This window comes from Centropristis striata, chromosome 5 (genome assembly GCF_030273125.1).
Source record: "Centropristis striata isolate RG_2023a ecotype Rhode Island chromosome 5, C.striata_1.0, whole genome shotgun sequence".
Taxonomy (NCBI): Eukaryota; Metazoa; Chordata; class Actinopteri; order Perciformes; family Serranidae; genus Centropristis; species Centropristis striata.
The window spans coordinates 3,629,301-3,648,714 of record NC_081521.1 but is presented as its reverse complement, the minus strand read 5'-3'; the positions used below and the strand labels follow the sequence as shown (position 1 = coordinate 3,648,714).

At 43.0% G+C, this 19,414-nt stretch overlaps 2 protein-coding genes across 2 annotated transcripts in view; both read right to left on the bottom strand.

The window, feature by feature from the left end:
• Positions 1-2,686: 2,686 nt before the first annotated feature.
• Positions 2,687-17,977, bottom strand: elk1 (ETS transcription factor ELK1). Its single transcript, XM_059333330.1, has 11 exons — positions 16,899-17,977; positions 12,717-12,925; positions 11,341-11,526; positions 11,083-11,256; positions 10,701-10,838; positions 10,251-10,604; positions 9,832-9,964; positions 9,514-9,746; positions 9,014-9,097; positions 8,384-8,485; positions 2,687-7,053 (listed from the first exon to the last, which is right to left on the bottom strand). Exons 1-11 carry the CDS (start codon positions 16,921-16,923, stop codon positions 6,955-6,957), a joined length of 1,737 nt encoding a protein of 578 aa, XP_059189313.1. The 5' UTR covers positions 16,924-17,977; the 3' UTR covers positions 2,687-6,954.
• Positions 17,978-19,370: 1,393 nt separating this feature from the next.
• uxt (ubiquitously-expressed, prefoldin-like chaperone) overlaps positions 19,371-19,414 on the bottom strand; it is a 2,925-nt gene continuing 2,881 nt past the window's right edge. Inside the window, exon 6 of the mRNA XM_059333570.1 lies at positions 19,371-19,414. This exon is cut by the window's right edge and continues 484 nt beyond it. The gene's annotated coding sequence lies outside the window, so the exon portion shown is untranslated.

Below are 19,414 nucleotides of genomic sequence, written 5' to 3'. Positions count from 1 at the left end.
CGGTGACCCTAGCATCTGATCCAGTGTCTCTAACGGTGACCCTAGCATCTGATCCAGTGTCTCTAACGGTGACCCTAGCATCTGATCCAGTGTCTCTAACGGTGACCCTAGCATCTGATCCAGTGTCTCTAACGGTGACCCTAGCATCTGATCCAGTGTCTCTAACGGTGACCCTAGCATCTGATCCAGTGTCTCTAACGGTGACCCTAGCATCTGATCCAGTGTCTCTAACGGTGACCCTAGCATCTGATCCAGTGTCTCTAACGGTGACCCTAGCATCTGATCCAGTGTCTCTAACGGTGACCCTAGCATCTGATCCAGTGTCTCTAACGGTGACCCTAGCATCTGATCCAGTGTCTCTAACGGTGACCCTAGCATCTGATCCAGTGTCTCCAACAGTGACCCTAGCATCTGATCCAGTGTCTCTAACGGTGACCCTAGCATCTGATCCAGTGTCTCTAACAGTGACCCTAGCATCTGATCCAGTGTCTCTAACGGTGACCCTAGCATCTGATCCTCATGATCCAGTGTATCTAACAGTGACCCTAGCATCTGATCCAGTGTCTCTAACAGTGACCCTAGCATCTGATCCAGTGTCTCTAACAGTGACCCTAGCATCTGATCCTCAGTGTCTCTAACAGTGACCCTACCATCTGATCCAGTGTCTCTAACGGTGACCCTAGCATCTGATCCAGTGTCTCTAACGGTGACCTTAGCATCTGATCCAGTGTGTCTAACAGTGACCCTACCATGTGATCCAGTGTCTCTAACAGTGACCCTAGCATCTGATCCAGTGTCTCTAACAGTGACCCTAGCATCTGATCCAGTGTGTCTGACAGTGACCCTACCATCTGATCCAGTGTCTCTAACGGTGACCCTAGCATCTGATCCAGTGTCTCTAATGGTGACCCTAGCATCTGATCCAGTGTCTCTAACAGTGACCCTAGCATCTGATCCAGTGTGTCTAACAGTGACCCTACCATCTGATCCAGTGTCTCTAACAGTGACCCTACCATCTGATCCTCAGTGTGTCTAACAGTGACCCTAGCATCTGACCCAGTGTCTCTAACAGTGACCCTAGCATCTGATCCAGTGTATCTAACAGTGACCCTAGCATCTGATCCAGTGTCTCTAACGGTGACCCTAGCATCTGATCCAGTGTCTCTAACAGTGACCCTACCATCTGATCCAGTGTCTCTAACAGTGACCCTAGCATCTGATCCTCATGATCCAGTGTATCTAACAGTGACCCTAGCATCTGATCCAGTGTCTCTAACAGTGACCCTACCATCTGATCCAGTGTCTCTAACAGTGACCCTAGCATCTGATCCTCAGTGTCTCTAACAGTGACCCTACCATCTGATCCAGTGTCTCTAACGGTGACCCTAGCATCTGATCCAGTGTCTCTAATGGTGACCCTAGCATCTGATCCAGTGTCTCTAACAGTGACCCTAGCATCTGATCCAGTGTGTCTAACAGTGACCCTACCATCTGATCCAGTGTCTCTAACAGTGACCCTACCATCTGATCCTCAGTGTGTCTAACAGTGACCCTAGCATCTGACCCAGTGTCTCTAACAGTGACCCTACCATCTGATCCAGTGTATCTAACAGTGACCCTAGCATCTGATCCAGTGTCTCTAACGGTGACCCTAGCATCTGATCCAGTGTCTCTAACAGTGACCCTAGCATCTGATCCAGTGTCTCTAACAGTGACCCTAGCATCTGATCCTCATGATCCAGTGTATCTAACAGTGACCCTAGCATCTGATCCAGTGTCTCTAACAGTGACCCTACCATCTGATCCAGTGTCTCTAACAGTGACCCTAGCATCTGATCCTCAGTGTCTCTAACAGTGACCCTAGCATCTGATCCTCAGTGTCTCTAACAGTGACCCTAGCATCTGATCCTCAGTGTATCTAACAGTGACCCTAGCATTTGATCCAGTGTCTCCAACAGTGACCGTAGCATCTGATTCAGTGTCTCCAACAGTGACCCTAGCATCTGATCCTCATGATCCAGTGTGTGTAACAGTGACCGTAGCATCTGATCCAGTGTCTCCAACAGTGACCCTACCATCTGATCCATTGTCATAAATCTGGCGAGTCGTCTCGTTGTCGCCCCCTGCTGGCTGAAGCTCGTCACTGCACCTGTCACAAATAAACTCACTGCACACAGAAGAGAAGCTGCAAACAAAACCAATTCATCATCACATTTCTGTTTCAGCATATAAACTTCAGATCTTCCCTGTAAAAATTGAATTTGTGCTTTAGTCAAAGTTCTTTTAAATGAAAGATCATCAGCCAATCAGAGGAGAAACATCATAACAAAACTTTATTACCAAGAGGGTCTGTGTGTGTGAGAGAGAGAGAGAGATAGAGATAGAGATAGAGAGAGAGAGAGAGAGAGGGTGTGTGTGTGTGTGTGTGTGTGTGTGTGTTGAGGGTTAGGGTTGGATGATAACATTTAGGATTGGATGATGATGATGATGATGATGAAGTTTAGGGGGTTGGATGATGATGAGGTTTAGGGTTGAATGATGATGATGATGATGATGATGATGATGATGAAGGTTAGGGTTGATGATGATGATGATGATGATGAGGTTTATGGGGTTAGATGATGATGATGATGAAGGTTTAGGGATTTGGATGAATCTGTTGAAACATTTTTACACCAAAATAAAGTCATGTCCATAAAAAATAGTTTCTTTTAATAGAATTGTTTTTTCCAGTAAGTGACACATAGAATTCTGTCTCAGAAAAATAAAAGCAGGCCCCGCCCCCTTTACGTCAATAAACCCCTCGGCCAATCAGAGGCGAGGAGGGGCGGGGCCACGCCAGATCTGACAGCGACCACAGGAACAACACGTGATGAGTCAGCGCTCCTCAGCCGTACAGAATATATAGATTCATATTCAGAGTATATTTATGTACAGAAATCAGCTGATATAAAAACTGTTAGCTCTTATGATCAATAATCAATAATCATCATCTGATTAAAAGCTTTCTGTCTGACTGCTGCAAAGCATCATGGGACTTTAAATATAAATACACGGCCAAAAGTATGTGGACAGTCAGCTGTTTTTACGGCAAGCACAGCTGTCACTTTTGATTCAAATTTTTTTGGGGGGAAATAATTAAAAACTGTTTGAAGCAGTTTGTCTGGTGCTCCAGCAGAGGGCGCTCTGACGTCATGTGACACTACAACAAGTTTATATTTGTGTTTATTAGCATTACTGAACGAGAAAACAAGCCGCCATTACTTTTCATCTCCTTCTGTGTCCGGAAGGTTCAGCTCCATCACATCAGTGTGAAGCTAAATAAAGAGATTTATTGTGTGATTTAATGAGAATAAAGAGATTTATCTGTGATTTAATGAGAATAAACACAAGAACACTGCTGTTAAAACGATGGTTTTCTGAATGGAGTGCAGCAGAATCTAAGTGCTGATTAACTTTTTAAAGTGAATTCTGTCCACAAACTGTTGGCCACACGAGTAAAATCTGAGGGTCAAAGGTCAGGGACGAAGAGTCGTCCAATCAGAGAGCTCCAGTGTTACAGGAGGAACTGTTAATGCGTCTCCACGGCAACAGCACACAGCTAATCAGACAGGAAGCACCAGATGACATCACACGTCCCCAGAGATATAAATATAGAAATGTAAAGAATAAAGACCAACACGTTCATGAGACTCACAACACAAGACCGCCGGTCACATGACACTCTGCCGGCCAATCAGCTGCAGCCGAGCGACGCGACAGGACCAATCAGCTGCAGGCGAGGGACGCGACTGTCACGACCCGTTAACAAGCGTTTGGAAAAATGATGTGCCACTTTATTTCACATTTTACTGCAGAAACAGAGTACTACAGTATTACTGAAAGTACTAAAGTACTACAGAGAGTACTACAGTATTACTGTTATGGTTGCTAAGCGACCGAGGCTCGTCCTGCAAATTTTAAAGAACAAAAATATTCTAAAGACTAAAAAGTCAAAAGAATCTACGAGTTAAAAAAAAACAGAAATGCTCTGAGATTAAAGTTTCAAACGTAATAATCAACTGTGAAACTTAAAGTTTTTTTTACTGTCGGTGAACTTCATGAAGCTGCTGAAATACTTTTTTTTACAGTGTGTTCCAGAAAACGAGCTTCAACTTTACCCAGCATGCACCGCTGTTACGAATCAATATAAAAACATTCTTCATGTTCTGCTGGTGAGAGAAACGACTCGAAACCTTCAGCTTTCTCTACAAATGGCTTATTTTCTTCTTCTTCTTCATCAAACTTTTCTCTTTAAAAACGATGAAGTTGTCGCTCTGAGCTCTTTAAGGCCGTCGCTCTTTAAACTCGAGACTCAATAAAAACTCGTCGTCTCTGATAGAAAAATAGAGTCATGCTGTAAAAGGAGAGAACAGTCGAAACACGATGGCTTGGTGCTGCGTTCACGTCACCGCGAGGCTGGAAATCAGACCGCCAGGAACCGAACCGAGGCCGGAAATCAGACCGCCAGGAACCGAACCGAGGCTGGAAATCAGACCGCCAGGAACCGAACCGAAGCTGGAAATCAGACCGCCAGGAACCGAGGCCGGAAATCAGACCGCCAGGAACCGAGGCCGGAAATCAGACCGCCAGGAACCGAACCGAGGCTGGAAATCAGACCGCCAGGAACCGAACTGAGGCCGGAAATCAGACCGCCAGGAACCGAGCCGAGGCCGGAAATCAGACCGCCAGGAACCGAACCGAGGCTGGAAATCAGACCGCCAGGAACCGAACCGAAGCTGGAAATCAGACCGCCAGGAACCGAGGCCGGAAATCAGACCGCCAGGAACCGAGGCCGGAAATCAGACCGCCAGGAACCGAGGCCGGAAATCAGACCGACAGGAACCGAACCGAGGCTGGAAATCAGACCGCCAGGAACCGAACCGAGGCCGGAAATCAGACCGCCAGGAACCGAACCGAAGCTGGAAATCAGACCGCCAGGAACCGAACCGAGGCCGGAAATCAGACTGACAGGAACCGAACCGAGGCTGGAAATCAGACCGCCAGGAACTGAAGCTGAACATCAGACCGACAGGAACCGAACCGAGGCTGCATTTATTTATTTTAATGTCTCCTTTTTGTTTCTTGTTTCTGATTGTCAGTCTGACACACAGTCTGGATCTAAACAGCTGATGAATCCAACATGATATCAGCTGATAATAAACGACATCATCACTCAGTTCCTGGCGGTCCAGCTGTGTGTGTGTGTGTGTGTGTGTGCGTGCGTGTGTTCGGTGTGTGTCAGCAGCCTTGTCGTCACACACAGAAGCGTAGCGTCACGTTAACAGCATCATCACGAGGAGGAGCGTCAGATGCTCCGCAGCAACAACAACGGCAACAACATCAACAACAACTTCAACAATAACAACAACAACAACAGTCGTTTAGAAGAAGCAAAACACTTTGTGTTCATAAAAATCTGCAGCTGGTTTGTTTTTCGGGCGTTTTTCTGATTGTGATGTTTCCACAAGTTTCTGAGAACAAACAGCTGATCCGTGAGGAGGCTTCTGATTGGTCAGCGCATGTTTACTTCAGGGGCTCTCTGGTTGTCGGTTAATCTGAGACGTCAACCTGTCTTAAAAAATAAGGCAAACTAGGGATGCACTGAATTATATTATTCCAAATAAGAGAAAAGACTGAATCATTTCTGAAAGATGACGCAGGACGAAAATAGTTTTTTCTTCTTCTGAAGTATCTGGAGGGGAAAATCTAAAAAGAGTTAGAGGCTGAAAAGGAAACGATCAGAAACGTCCAGCTGCTCCCATTCATGAGGAAATTTAAGATATTTTTATATTGTTCTTTGCTGGAATGACGTTCAGTGTTTAATATTTTCACAATTTCAGTTTTCTAATTGATTTTTTTCTTTGATAAACAAGACAAAAACACATTTAGGCTCTTTAGTTTATGTAAAAATAAATGAAAAACTCTGAGTGCATCCCTAAAGACCCGAGAACTTAAACTTTAAGATTCTTCTCTTCAATATCCTCCATCAAACCTCACTTGATATATTCAAAATTTATATATTTTCTATATATATATATTTTTTTGTGAATCTGAAGCTTTTGTTTGAACTTGTGAGAACATCTGCAGAGTCCGAGGCGTCAGAACGAAACATTCATCAGAGCTGATCAGAGTTATTGATTCATGAAGGAATGTGACCAATAGTAAACTCGCTCAGTTCTGTTAGAAAATATACAATCTGTCACATAGAGAAATAACTTGGCTGTGTAAAAACTCCTCCTCTCTGATTGGTCAGTTCAAACATGATGCTGACGAGCTCCGTCCAATAACAGGCCATGCATAACTGGAGAAGGCGTGGCCTTTAAAAAGCGACCAATAAGAGCGAAGCAAAAAAAAATGGCGCGAAAAAAGTCTGCAGGAAGTCTGCAGGCGACAGTCGGTAGCCACGGCGACGACGAATAAATAACCACAAGTTTAGAAACAGACGACCACGAGCAAAAAGCCCCGAAAACACGTTAATATTAACGATTTAAATCAAAGTTTCTCTCAAAGTTTGTTTCCAGTTTGATGCTTTTTGTTTCAGCTCAGAAACTGAAATTTTCGTTTTTCCGTTGAAACTTTGGATAAAAACAAACTTTATCCTGAACAGAAGAAAACCTCGTCTGTCTTCTCTTCAAGCGTTCGTTTCCACGGCGACACAAGCCCTCCGAGCCGAGGACGAACCAGACGGTTGTTGCTCCCAGACACAAGGAGAGAGTTCCACCAGTCAGAGGTCCCCGAAAAACCAGCAAATCTCACTGTCCTCCCAGTTAACCAGTCCTCTCAGTCCTCCCAGTCTGGCGACTGATGCCTAAAAACTACAAGTGGCTCCTGTTCGAGTCTGAGATCGAGTCCTCGGAGCCGCGGGGTGAGTTCTGAGCCCAGTGGGCCGGGACCTCAGGGTTTCCAGGGACCTCAGGGTTTCTGGGGACCGGGGGACAGGACCACTGGGGTGGAGAGTCCATCGACGCTCAGAGCCGGGATGTGGATCTGATTACTGCCGTTGGTGGGAAACTAAAAGAGACAGACAGACATGTTTACATAAAAACAACATTATCAGCCACAAACTGTAGAAACAGAAACTAGAAACAGGTTTTTCTAACTTCCCAACGGTCCTTGAAGGCATCATGTGTGATAAATCTATTAACTCTATGGAGTCTTGGGCTATGTTGTCCATTTTTTAATCCTTTTCATGTCTTTTTGTGTCTTTGTAAGTCATTTTGTGTCTTTTTTGGTAGTTTTGTGTCTTCTTTTGGTCATTTGTGTCTTTTTTAGTTATTTTGTGTCTTTTTTTGTCATTTTGTGTCTTCTGTGGGTTTTTTTTGTTATTCTGTCTTCTCATTTTGTGTTTATTTTGGTCATTTTGTGTCTTTTTTGGTAATCTTGTGTCTGTTATTGTGTCTTTTTTAGGTATTTTGTGTCTTTTTTTGTCATTTTGAGTCTTTCTTTTTTGTCATTTGTGTCTTTTTAGTCATTTTGTGTCTGTTGTTGTGTCTTTTTTAATGATTTACTGTCCTTTTTTGGGTCATTTTGTGTTTTTTTTGGTCATTTTGTGTCTTCTGTGGGGTTTTTTTGTTATTCTGTCTTCTCATTTTGTGTCTTTTTTGGTCATTTTGTGTCTTTTTTTGGTCTGCCTTGTTTTTACGTCTGGATGTGATGAAGAAGCCATGCTTTGGCGCTTTTGGAGACTCTAGAGGGTTAATGCTTCAAATTAAATTCCTTCAACATATCTGAGCTTCAAATTTTTTGATATTTAATCAAAGTGTCTCATTTAAAATGTGAAAAGAAATTAAAAAGAACTTCAAGAGTCGAGACACAAATATAGAAACTAAAAAGAATAAAAACATTGTTTGTATTTACTTGTTCTGCTACAAAGGAAATCAACTTGTTTTTTCATGAGTAAGATATTCTTTTTCAATAAAACCTATATAAAAGCAGATTATATGGATTTAATGTCTATAATCCGCTCTGAGTGTTTCATCTGTTGGCTCATCCACTAAAACAGCTGACAACTGATGATTCGTTCTGTCGGTAAATAAAACAAACTAAATGTTTTTAGTGAGTCTGTAAGACGATATTAATCTTTTATCGATCTGAAACAAATCATTTCACATATTAAAACACTTTATTTTATCAAAAAGTTCCAGGAACTAAAAGTTTGATAAATGTTCAACAAACATGTTGTTTGTGTTTACTGCCAGTGGGAATGTTTATTTATTTCAGCTTCATTCAGATTTATGAATCAAGTCATTTTCCTCCTTCACAGCATCACCTGGCTGTGATGAGGTGTGTTCAGGTTCTAGTCAGGTGTGTTCAGGTTCTAGTCAGGTGTTGGGTGTTTTACCTGGAAGGAGAGTTTGGCTGGTGATCGCGGAGCGATCGGACTGAGCGTGCTCCAGAAGTGGATGGTGGAGGGAAGAGGACTGGGGGTCAGCAGGACCGGAGTCTACACACACACACACACACACACACACACACACAATCAGTTGTCAGACAGAATTCACACAAACCATAGCCCCTTTCATAGTCCCGTTTCCTGTCGGGACATCTCCACCTGTCCGACACTCATCCAACCACTGCTCACTGTGGCTGCTGCTTATTGTAAACAAACAGGCATGCTAACTGTGCATTGTAAACAAACAGAGGTCAGTAATTCAAAACATGTTGCTGCAGTACTGTACTGCTACAGAGCTAACTGTCACACGTCAATCAGTGCGTTTTCATGCACAGTTTAATCGAGCTATGCTTAAAAATCGATATTGGCGTCTAATAGGTCTTCTGTCCTTGTTCCAGTTTACATGCAACTGAGAAAATCAAACAACTGACGGGAACGTGTCCTCCTCCTCAACACTAGGTGGCGATATGCGTCGTTTCAGACAGACAGACAGACAGACAGACAGACAGACAGACAGAGAGACAGACAGACAGAGAGACAGACAGACAGAGAGACAGACAGACAGACAGACGGTGTTACCAGGGCGTGGGAGGTGATGACAGTCGGTGTGAGCGTGTTGGTCGCTGATCCAGGAGCCAATAAACTGTTCACAGCTGCGTTCACCTGCAGGACACACAGGAAGTGATGTAACAGCGCCGTCATTTATTTTATCCAGTTGTTATTAATTTATTATCAGCAGTTATTAATGAATATTCAGCAGTTATTATTGAATAATCAGCAGTTATTAGTGAATTATCAGCAGTTATTAATGAATTATCAGCAGTTATTAATGAATATTCAGCAGTTATTATTGAATAATCAGCAGTTATTAGTGAATTATCAGCAGTTATTAATGAATTATCAGCAGTTATTAATGAATATTCAGCAGTTATTATTGAATAATCAGCAGTTATTAGTGAATTATCAGCAGTTATTAATGAATTATCAGCAGTTAATAATGAATATTCAGTAGTTATTATTGAATTATAAGCAGTTATTAATGAATTATAAGCAGTTATTAATGAATCTTGTGTTCAGACCTTATCCAGCGAGAGGCCGGGGGGGAGGGAGGGGGAGGAGGGCAGCTCCAGGCCCCGCGGCTTCTTTGGTTTGGGAGGAGCAGCGTCCGAGAAGGAGGAGGAAGAGGAGGTGGTGGTGGTGGTGGTGATCACCACAGGAGCCGCCACCGTCGTCAAGGTGGAGGTGGAGGAGGTGGTGGTGGTGGAGGAGGAAGAGGAGGAGGAGGAGGAGGTCCCTGTGGCGACAGAGGGCTCTGACAAAGAACAGACAGAAAACTGATGAGAACCAGAGAACCACAACGACAATAAACGGCTCCACCTCCTGCAGGAGTCTGTTACCTGTCGGCGTGCCCTCGCCCTCGCCTGCAGGCAGCTGACCTCCGACCCCCGGCTCCACGCAAGAGGGGGGCGGGCTCTCCGCGATGGTGAGGGGGGGCTCCGTGGCCCCGGGGCCACAGATCAGCTGAGGGACCTGCAAGAGAGGAATCAGCCATTATTGAGCAATAAATACTCTTATTTACATTTATCCTCGTTAAAAACACAATAATATTCTAATAAACACAAAAATATTCTAATAAACACAATTATATTCTAATAAACACAAAAATATTCTAATAAACACAATAATATTCTAATAAACTTATATTCTAATGAACACAATTATATTCTACTAGTGCAACATATAGTTTGATTCTGGTGCTGAATGGAGTTTATTTATTTTATTGTTGTTTGTGTTTATCTCAGATTGTTCCTCTCACCTCCTCCACCATCTGCAGCAGCTCCTCCTCTGACGGCAGGTTCTCCTCCTTGATCACGATGGGAGGAGGAGGAGGCCGGGGGGGCGGAGTCTGCTGCTGGGAGGGAGGGGGGTTGATGATGACGAAGACAGGCGGGGGGTGAGTCGGGTGAGGAGTGGCCAGAGAGTGAGGGGGAAAGCCTGGTGGGTCCTCCTGCTGAGGCCCCTGGGGGCCCATCGACACGTGGGCGGGGGGAGCGGGACTCCCCACCCCCCCCACAGGAGCCAGGGGGAGCAGGGGGGTGAGGGAGGACGGGTCCCCCACGCTGGTGAGGTAAATCTGAGGAGGCTCGCTGAGAGGAGGAGCAGCAGGGTTCTGGGACACACAGAGAGTTAGAGACCAGGAGTCAGCAGGAGAACCAGGTAAACCAAGCTGTTATTGACATCAAAGGGGGCAGGGCTGCTAACTCACCTGTGATTGGTTGCCGGCTGGAATCTGAGGACTCAGTGCTGGAGTGGCACACGGAGACGCCTGAGTCACAATCACCTGCAGAGCTGACTCCACCGCACCTCCTGCTGACGGGGAGGACTTCGACTCCAACACACACACCTGAGGAGAAGCAGAAGGGGGGGGTCTCTGTAAAGTCTGTGTGTGGTAATAAACAGATTCTTCTTCTTTATGCTGAAACTAAAAATGAAAAGGACACGAACATCCTGTAAAGTTTTTCTCCTGCAGCTAACACACTGATGCTGCAGCTAACAGACTGATGCTGCAGCTAACAGACTGATGCTGCTGCAGCTAACAGACTGATGCTGCAGCTAACAGACTGATGCTAATGCTAACTCTTCCTCACCTCTCGGGGCGTGTGGTCCACCTTGGCGGCGGCGTCCTGCTGCAGCAGCAGCTCTGTTTTAATTGGCCGGGGGCTGGGCGAGGCCTGCAGTGACTGGATGGTGAAGGTGGAGTAGAGGCCCGACTTCATGTAGTCGTTACGGGAACTTTTCTGAGAGCCGCCGGGCGACGAGCGCTGGGATCAAAACACAAATCAGTCAGTCAATCGATCAGTCAGTCAGCTCTGTGTCTCAGGACTCACCAGAGAATTTAAACCTACCTGGGGTAAGCCCTTTGACGGACAGGTCGAGGTCACGCCCCCGAGGCCTTTTGATTGGCTGTTCTGGTCGGCGCCGTCCCTCCTCTGAGCGTCCTCGCCGTTCCGTGAAGCGTCCGGCAGCGACGGGTCGGGCTGACTGACGAACTTATACACAAACTTCTGACCACTCACTTTCTTTATGATGTTCTGAAGCAACAACACACAGAAAAACATAGAAATTAATGAATATATGAATTAATTCAATAAATAAAATAAATAAATGTATTATTATGTAAAAAATACAATGCATATTAAAATCAAGGAACACAAACAAATATACATAAAAATATTTTTTATTATCCAAATAAATATATATCACATAAAAATTAAGTAATGGATACATTGTTGAATAAAGAAATTAATGAATTAATCGACTGATATTCAAATAAATATTCTAGACATTAAGGAATAAATAAATAAATGGACAATGCATGATAAAATACTTATTATAGTTATTTCTATTCCTGAGAACGACCTCATTGCAGTTTATCACAGTTCACATCCTGTTGGTTCCTGTGGAACAACAGTAGTACTACTGTAGTACTACAGTATTACTACAGTAGGACCACAGTAGTATTACAGTGGCAGTAGTACTTTGTCGTAGTAGTATCTGAGCACGCGGCTCAGCTTTTCGTAGTTCATGTTGTGTTTGTTCTTGTACAGTATTATAACAGTATTCTTACATTACTACTGCAGTAGTACTGCAGTAGCAGAAGTACTACAGTATTATTACAGTAGTACTACAGTAGTATTACAGTAGTACTACAGTAGCAGTAGTACCTTGTCGTAGTAGTATCTGAGTGCCCGGCTCAGCTTGTTGTAGTTCATGTTGTTGTTGTGTTAGTTCTTGTATAATAACAGTATTATAACAGTATTCTTGCAGTAGTACAGCAGTAGTATTAGAGGAGCAGTAGTACTGCAGTAGTACTACAGTAGCAGTATTTCTACAGTAGTATTACAGTAGTACTACAGTAGCATTACAGTAGCAGTAGTACCTTATAGTAGTAGTATCTGAGCGCGTATTATAGCATTATAACAGTATTATTACAGTAGTACTGTAGTAGTATTAGAGGAGCAGTAGTACTACAGTATTATTACAGTTGTACTACAGTAGTATTACAGTAGCAGTACTACCTTGTCGTAGTAGTTTCTGAGTGCCCGGCTCAGCTTTTCGTAGTTCATGTTGTGTTTGTTCTTGTATAATAACAGTATTACAACAGTATTCTTACATTACTACTGCAGTAGTACTACAGTAGCAGAAGTACTACAGTATTATTACAGTAGTATTACAGTATTATTACAGTAGTACTACAGTAGTATTACAGTGGCAGTAGTACCTTGTCGTAGTAGTATCTGAGCGCGCGGCTCAGCTTGTCGTAGTTCATGTTGTGTTTGTTCTTGCGGAGGCCCCAGAGGCGAGCCACCTCCTCAGCGTCCAGCAGCTTGAACTCTCCGTCCTCTCCGGTCCAGGAGATCAGGTGGCGCTGCCGGTGGTCGTCCAGCAGGTGGAGCAGGAACTGCCACAGCGTGATGGACGGGTCCATCGCTGCCGGGACAGAGGAGGATCAGGATCAGAACCAGATCAATACTGTCAACACGTTCATATTATTATCTGACTGAATAAAACAAGCTAAAATCTGAAGAATCTGCCTTTTTTTTTAGGGATGAATCAAAAACCAGTTAAGACCTAGTTCCCAGTCAGAACCAGAACCAGCAGTCAGAACCAGCAGTCAGTCAGAACCAGCCATCAGTCAGAACCAGAACCAGCCATCAGTCAGAACCAGAACCAGCTATCTCAGATTGATGCAGACTTGAAAAAAATAAATACAGGACAAATATTTTCTCATTTCATCCAGTTTCCAGAGATAATAACATTTCTTTTGAATATACTAAATGAATGGTTTAGTACTAATTGTTTGTTCCATGTTTCCTCGTGTCTCTTTATCTAACGGACCGACTGAAGACAGATTACAGTCTGTGAGTTTGTTTATTGTCTCTAAAAGACTTTATCCAACATGTTTGATACGTTTTATCAGAATGAAACATCATTACTTTTATTTATTCAGGAGATTTTAACAGATTTTTTACATTACTGTGTGAAGATTTTAAAGATTGAAAGTTCTTTGCTCTTTGAATTATTATCCTGTTATCATTATATGGTGACAAAGAACATGTTTATGCTGTTTGTTTACAAGTTTGTGTTCATCAGACACAATAACACAAACTGAAGTGGAAACAAAACACTCAAGACAGAGACAGACAGACCGACAGACAGACAGACAGACAGACAGACAGACGGAGAGAGAGACTCAGAGAGAGAGACAGACAGACAGACAGACGATGACACTTAGATGTAAATGAGCCTCATTACAATTGGCCGACCTGTTACACAACTGACCAAACACCTTGGAAACCATCACCATGGTGACAGACCTTTCATCAATGGTAACCAGTGGAGACGGTGGAGAGCGGTACAAACACAGAGAGAGATAGACAGACAGAGAGACAGACAGTTTGTGTCTCTACTTCCTGTCCTGAGGACAGTTAGTGGATGCAGCAGCTCCGTCCTTTTTAAAATTTTGTACATTTTATAGTACAATGTGATCAGTCTAGTCCACTTTGAGAGTTAAATGTGAGCAAAGACCTCACATAACATAAAAGCTCAAATTTGGTGCCTCTCACACATTCTAATGCCACTATTCATCATATACACTGATCTTAATGATTGCCTATTCTAATTAATTATTGTAAAGGAGAATAAAGGTTCTTGTATGTTTTATTTAAGGCATCTTATTTTGACAGTCTTCTTGTAAATTCTGTAGTGGATTCTGTGCTCTTATTTTGAAAGCTGCATTGTTTAGCGACAGGAAGTAATAGTAGCTTTTTGCGATTAACAAAACTTTAATTGTTAGCTAATGTTAGCTCACAGCTAACGAACGGCATAATGCAACAGTTTCAATTAAAGTTTTCAATTAGTTTTCCTCCAGCAAGTGTTTGGGAATAGTGTCCCCTCGTAATCCCACTGTGCTTTTAAAATTATCCCTTCTTCTTTTAATTTATCTTAAATTTATTTTTTTTTCTTTTCTCGTCAATTCTGTATTTTATTGCACTTTTTGCACTTTTATGTGAAGCACTTTGGTGTGACTCAGCCGTCTGTAAATGCGCTATATAAATAAATTTGACTTTGACTATCAGTGTGTTTGGACCGTTTGGACCTCTGACGGCCCAGACAGGTTGATAGGATTTAGTTCGACTCACGCAAACGGTGAGACACGTAGAGATGATGTGGGGACGGGACTGAGACAGACAGGTAGGAGGGCAGCTCGGTGTATTCAGTGCGTTTGTTTAAGAGCAGAGACACAACGCAACATATCTTTATATTATGAATAGTGTAAATATACTTTCAGTAGCTTGATATGTGACGTTAGTGCAGCACATGAGACTATGGCGGGCCGCCACAGTCTAGATAATTAATGGAAACCCTTACGCCACTATGTCAAGAAGTAGGAATGTTGCTAATATCATGATATGCATTTTTTTTACCCATAAAAAAAAAAAAAATACCGGTGTAATCGTGAACGATATGATATGGCGTGCCCCTATTTCTGTTTACTGTTTATCCCTACGGAGACGTTTACTGAGCTTCACACAACAACAACAACACGAACTTGTGTATAAACACAACAACAACAATATAAAACAGTTGATCTGTAATTTCTCTTCAGTAGATTATTAAACAGCATCTCATGTGGCCAGTTGTTACAATATTATTCATATCAGAGATTTCATTCTCCGTCACATGACAGAAAACTGTTAAATTATCACATTAGGAAGCTGTCATTTTTTGAAAAAGAAAAAAAAAAGCTACTGAAAGTTGTTTTTGCTGCTTTACAAATGAAAGGAGGGAAGAAACTCAACAAAATATAATGAAAAGATGTAATACATGTTAATATTAAACCTGTTCACACATTGCCATGGCAACACTGACGCACTTTGATGTCACACTGAATGCCATCAGGAGAAGAGACATGTTTCTGATCCACGGCAGGATCACCTCACACTGCTGGAGGACTGTAGTAATACTACTGGAATACTGCAGTAATACTGCAATATTCCAGTAGTTTTACTACAGTAGTGTGTTGTCTGCCGGACAGCCAATCAGAGCTCTGGTTGGCTGTCCGGCAGCAGAAACACTGAATCTGATAATGACAAAAGGAAACCACACTCTTCTTCTGTGGTGGTTTAGTTACAGTAAAAAAAAACGCTGACTGTGTATAAAACGTGTCTCAGAGTCGAGGAGAAGTCTTCAGTCATGTTGTTTGTCCAACAGCTAGAAACTGAAATATATATTAATATATAAATTAATCTCAGTGAGAAACTGGCTCCAGATGTGTTCAGGTTGTTTTTCTGTTGTATTTAGTTCCAGCAGCTCATCACAGAGCTGAAGATCTCCTGAAACACTCTGATCCATTTCATCAGCAGATCTGCAAGAATCCACTTCAAACTGTTTACAGACCAGCTCACACGTTTCTTGGAAATAATATAAAAATAAACAAAAAGCCAGAGAAAACGCTGATATTTGTAAAAGTTAACCAGAAATCAAATTTTTATTATTTATTTTACCAACTTTCCACTATTGCTAATGTCAGTAATTTCACAAATCAACAGTGATTCATATTCTGTGGTCACTCTGAAATAATTAATAATGTAAACAATGTTAGAACTAGAGGTAGACCGATATATTGGCCGGCCGATATTTGCGTTTTTTACTTGTATCGGCATCGGCAAATACGTGCAATGCCGGAAAAAAGGAAAACACATCAAATATATGGATCATCTGAGGCGCCACCACCTCGAGGCCTAGAACAACATACACATTGTTTACTATTCAACTGTTAATTTGTTTTGTTTGTTTTGTTAATAAATGTTTCTTTTTTTGTTTAAATTGAGACGTGTGTAACATTTGTTATCATTGTCATTTTTATCATGTAAATGGAGGGAGAAAAGCCAATATGGGCTTCAAGAATCGGCCCAAAACAAATCAGCAGCACATATCAGGGATCAGTTAAGACTGATGTCAAAATAATCGGTATCGGCCTTAAAGAACCTGTATCGGTCGACCACTAGAACACTGTTACTGATAGAAACAAAGACAAGATAAACATACAGACAGATATCATCATATCACTCATCTGCTGTTATCTGAGGAACATTTGACTCTTTAACAACGTGTCTTGTCTCTCGTAAACAGTTGGATGTGTTCTTGATTTAATCTAAAGGGTTTATAGAATTAAACAAAGTCTGACTGGCAGCAGCTGGTTTTACCTGCAGACACAATGTCTCAGCCTGCAAGTTTCCACATGCTGCATGAAACACCTCACATCCAAGCAGCATGCCATTCACACACACACACACACACACACACACACACACAGAGCTGCTGCAGGCCTCAACAGCTCTACACACCTGTTGCTGCTTCCCTCCAAACAGAAACACAGACACACTGCAGCGTCTCTTACCGTTGATCAGCGGGTTTGAATCCATCTCCAGGCTGATGTCCAGGGTTGTGTGTCTGTTGTGTGTCTGCCTGCAGGCTCAGAGCTCCTCCATGCTGTGAGGCTGTCTTTGTTGTTGTGTTATTGTGTTGTCTTCCTGTCTGTCTGTGTAGCGGTGTGCAGCTGTCAGAGCCGGGCTGAGGAGGCTGAGGAGGAGACGGGGAGCAGCTTCTCCGGCGCCCTGCTGGTGTTATGTAACGGCTGGGAGCTGCTGCTGCTGCTGCCAGGCTCCGCAGCCTCCATGCTAACAACACTAAGCTGCAGCTCGGAGAAACTTCAGCTCAGCCTTGAGACAAAACACTCCGAAACACACGAAAATAAACGTTTCAGACAGTTCTGACAGGCTAGCAGCCTTTAGCCGCACATGCTAATTATGATGCTAATGTTAATTAATGTCTAATAACTCGGGAGTTACTGTAAAAACCTGATGGACCTGAATGTTTTCCTCCTGCTGGCAGCCTGTGATGGCAGCTAATCAGCTAATTGCTTATTAGCAATACTAAGTAGATTAATTTTTATTTAAATTGTGATATTTTAATCTTCTCGGGTGTTTCCAGTGCTGCAAAAACAGCTGATTTTCACCAAAGTTTCTGCGGTGTTTTCTGGAGGCTGGAGCTGTTAATCTAGCGTGCTAACCAGTTAGCCTAGCCTAGCCTAGCCTAGCCTTCCGGAGGCTGGAGCCGTTAGTCTAGCGTGCTAACCAGTTAGCCTAGCCTAGCCTTCCGGAGGCTGGAGCCGTTAGTCTAGCGTGCTAACCAGTTAGCCTAGCCTAGCCTAGCCCCGCCTCCCGTCGCTCCGCAGCCCGAGCAGCGCGTCCCTCTGCGGGCCGGGGTTCACCGTCCGCGGGGCTCCGGCTCGGAGGGGAGTCCGTGAGTAGAACCGTCCCGGCTGGGTGTGATCTGAGCGGACTGGAGGCTCCGTCTGTCCGCCGAGGAGGGACTCATCTTTCGTGTTTTCAGGTTCTTCTTCCTGTTTGGACGCCTCCTCACCTGTCAGCTTCCCGCCACTCAACGCGAACTACTTCCAGTCCTGGATTTCAAAATAAATCAACTAATTTCAATTCAGTTTAGTTGCCAGACCAGGCGGCAACCTCCTGGTCTGAGCAGGGAGGCAAACCAGGAAGTGCCTTAAGCTGCATTCTACCAAAAACTCCAGCAGGGGGCGCTAAGTTTGGCTGCAAAAAAAATCTGTCCATTCATTTCAATGCAACATGAGAACACTTCTCACTTGATTTATTTCCTCAGACATTTTTTTTAAAACAACACTATGGTCTCGATCACTAGTAAAAAATCTTCAAGACAATCTGATGTTAATAGTGTAAATAATGGCCCCATTTAGAAGAAAATAGAAGATAAAGAATCGTATGATTTGGGGCGGGGCTACCTTTGATTGACAGGTCACTAACAAGGCGAGCCGTCACCAGGAGTGAAGCAGAACAATGCGTATCCATGGCAATGTGTCAATAAAGTTATATATAACGTTATATAAATATAAAAAAAGTATGTTTGGTCTCATAACTTTGACCCTTTCACTGTATTTTCACTTAATGACAGTTTATTTGAACGTTTTGTCCATTAAAGGTCTTGTTCAGCGTTTGGTTGGACTAACAGACACTCCAAGGAGTCGCTGCTCAGTTTTCTGAGGTCAGTAACAAACATTTTGTTTTTTGCCAAAACTAACATCCCAGTTAATGCTCCAGTTAATGCTAACATGAATTAGCAGCAGCTTCTCTCAGTCAGGTTGAGGTGTAGAGAGGCTGTAGTCAGTGATCAGATCCCTCTCCTCCTCCACAGTCCAGATATGGTCTGCTCCGCGTATCAGAAACAAGATGGAGACGAGTGTAACGCTGAACTTGATGCTTCCAACGGGCCACAAACCAACGGGTGACATCACGGTGACGACGTCCATTACTTATATACAGTCTATGCACAGCATGAGCTGAAGCAGCCAGCTGGTTTGGTGACGTCAGCACGACGTTACGTCAGCTGCCGAGGAGCCGCCGAGCAAGGCACCAGAAACAACAGGTGTTTCTCCTAGACCACACGATAATTCTACTCCTCAAAGAATTGTCACCAGCACTTATTGATGCACAAATAGCTCTTATTGCAGTATACCTTGATTGTTTGCTTTTACTCTTCCTGTAAGTCGCTTTGGATAAAAGCGTCTGCTAAATGACTAAATGTAAATGTAAACAACAGGTGTTTCAGAATAAAAGCTGTGAACCTCGTTTCTGCTGAGATCATCAGCATTCTTTATCATTCTTTATGAACTCAGGAAGTTTAAACAGGTTTTAAAGAGAAAAGTGGATGAAGCTTAAATGAACTTAAACTACAATAAAATAATTTTAAAGCTAAAATGCATATAAATACAAATACTGTACAAAATAAAATTATAAAATATATATCATATATATATATCTATATGATATATATGATTTTATAATGCAGAGAATGAAGAGCAATATGAAAAAACATGATTTA

Excerpts from the sequence above, each read along its gene's own strand:
- elk1 (XM_059333330.1), bottom strand. The coding sequence starts at position 16,923 with ATGGATTCAAACCCGCTGATCAACG. Across the intron at positions 11,257-11,340 it reads CGTCAAAGGGCTTACCCCAG|CGCTCGTCGCCCGGCGGCTC; the intron begins GTAGGTTTAAAT and ends TTTTGATCCCAG. Across the intron at positions 8,486-9,013 it reads TCATCACCTCCCACGCCCTG|ACTCCGGTCCTGCTGACCCC; the intron begins GTAACACCGTCT and ends GTGTGTGTGTAG.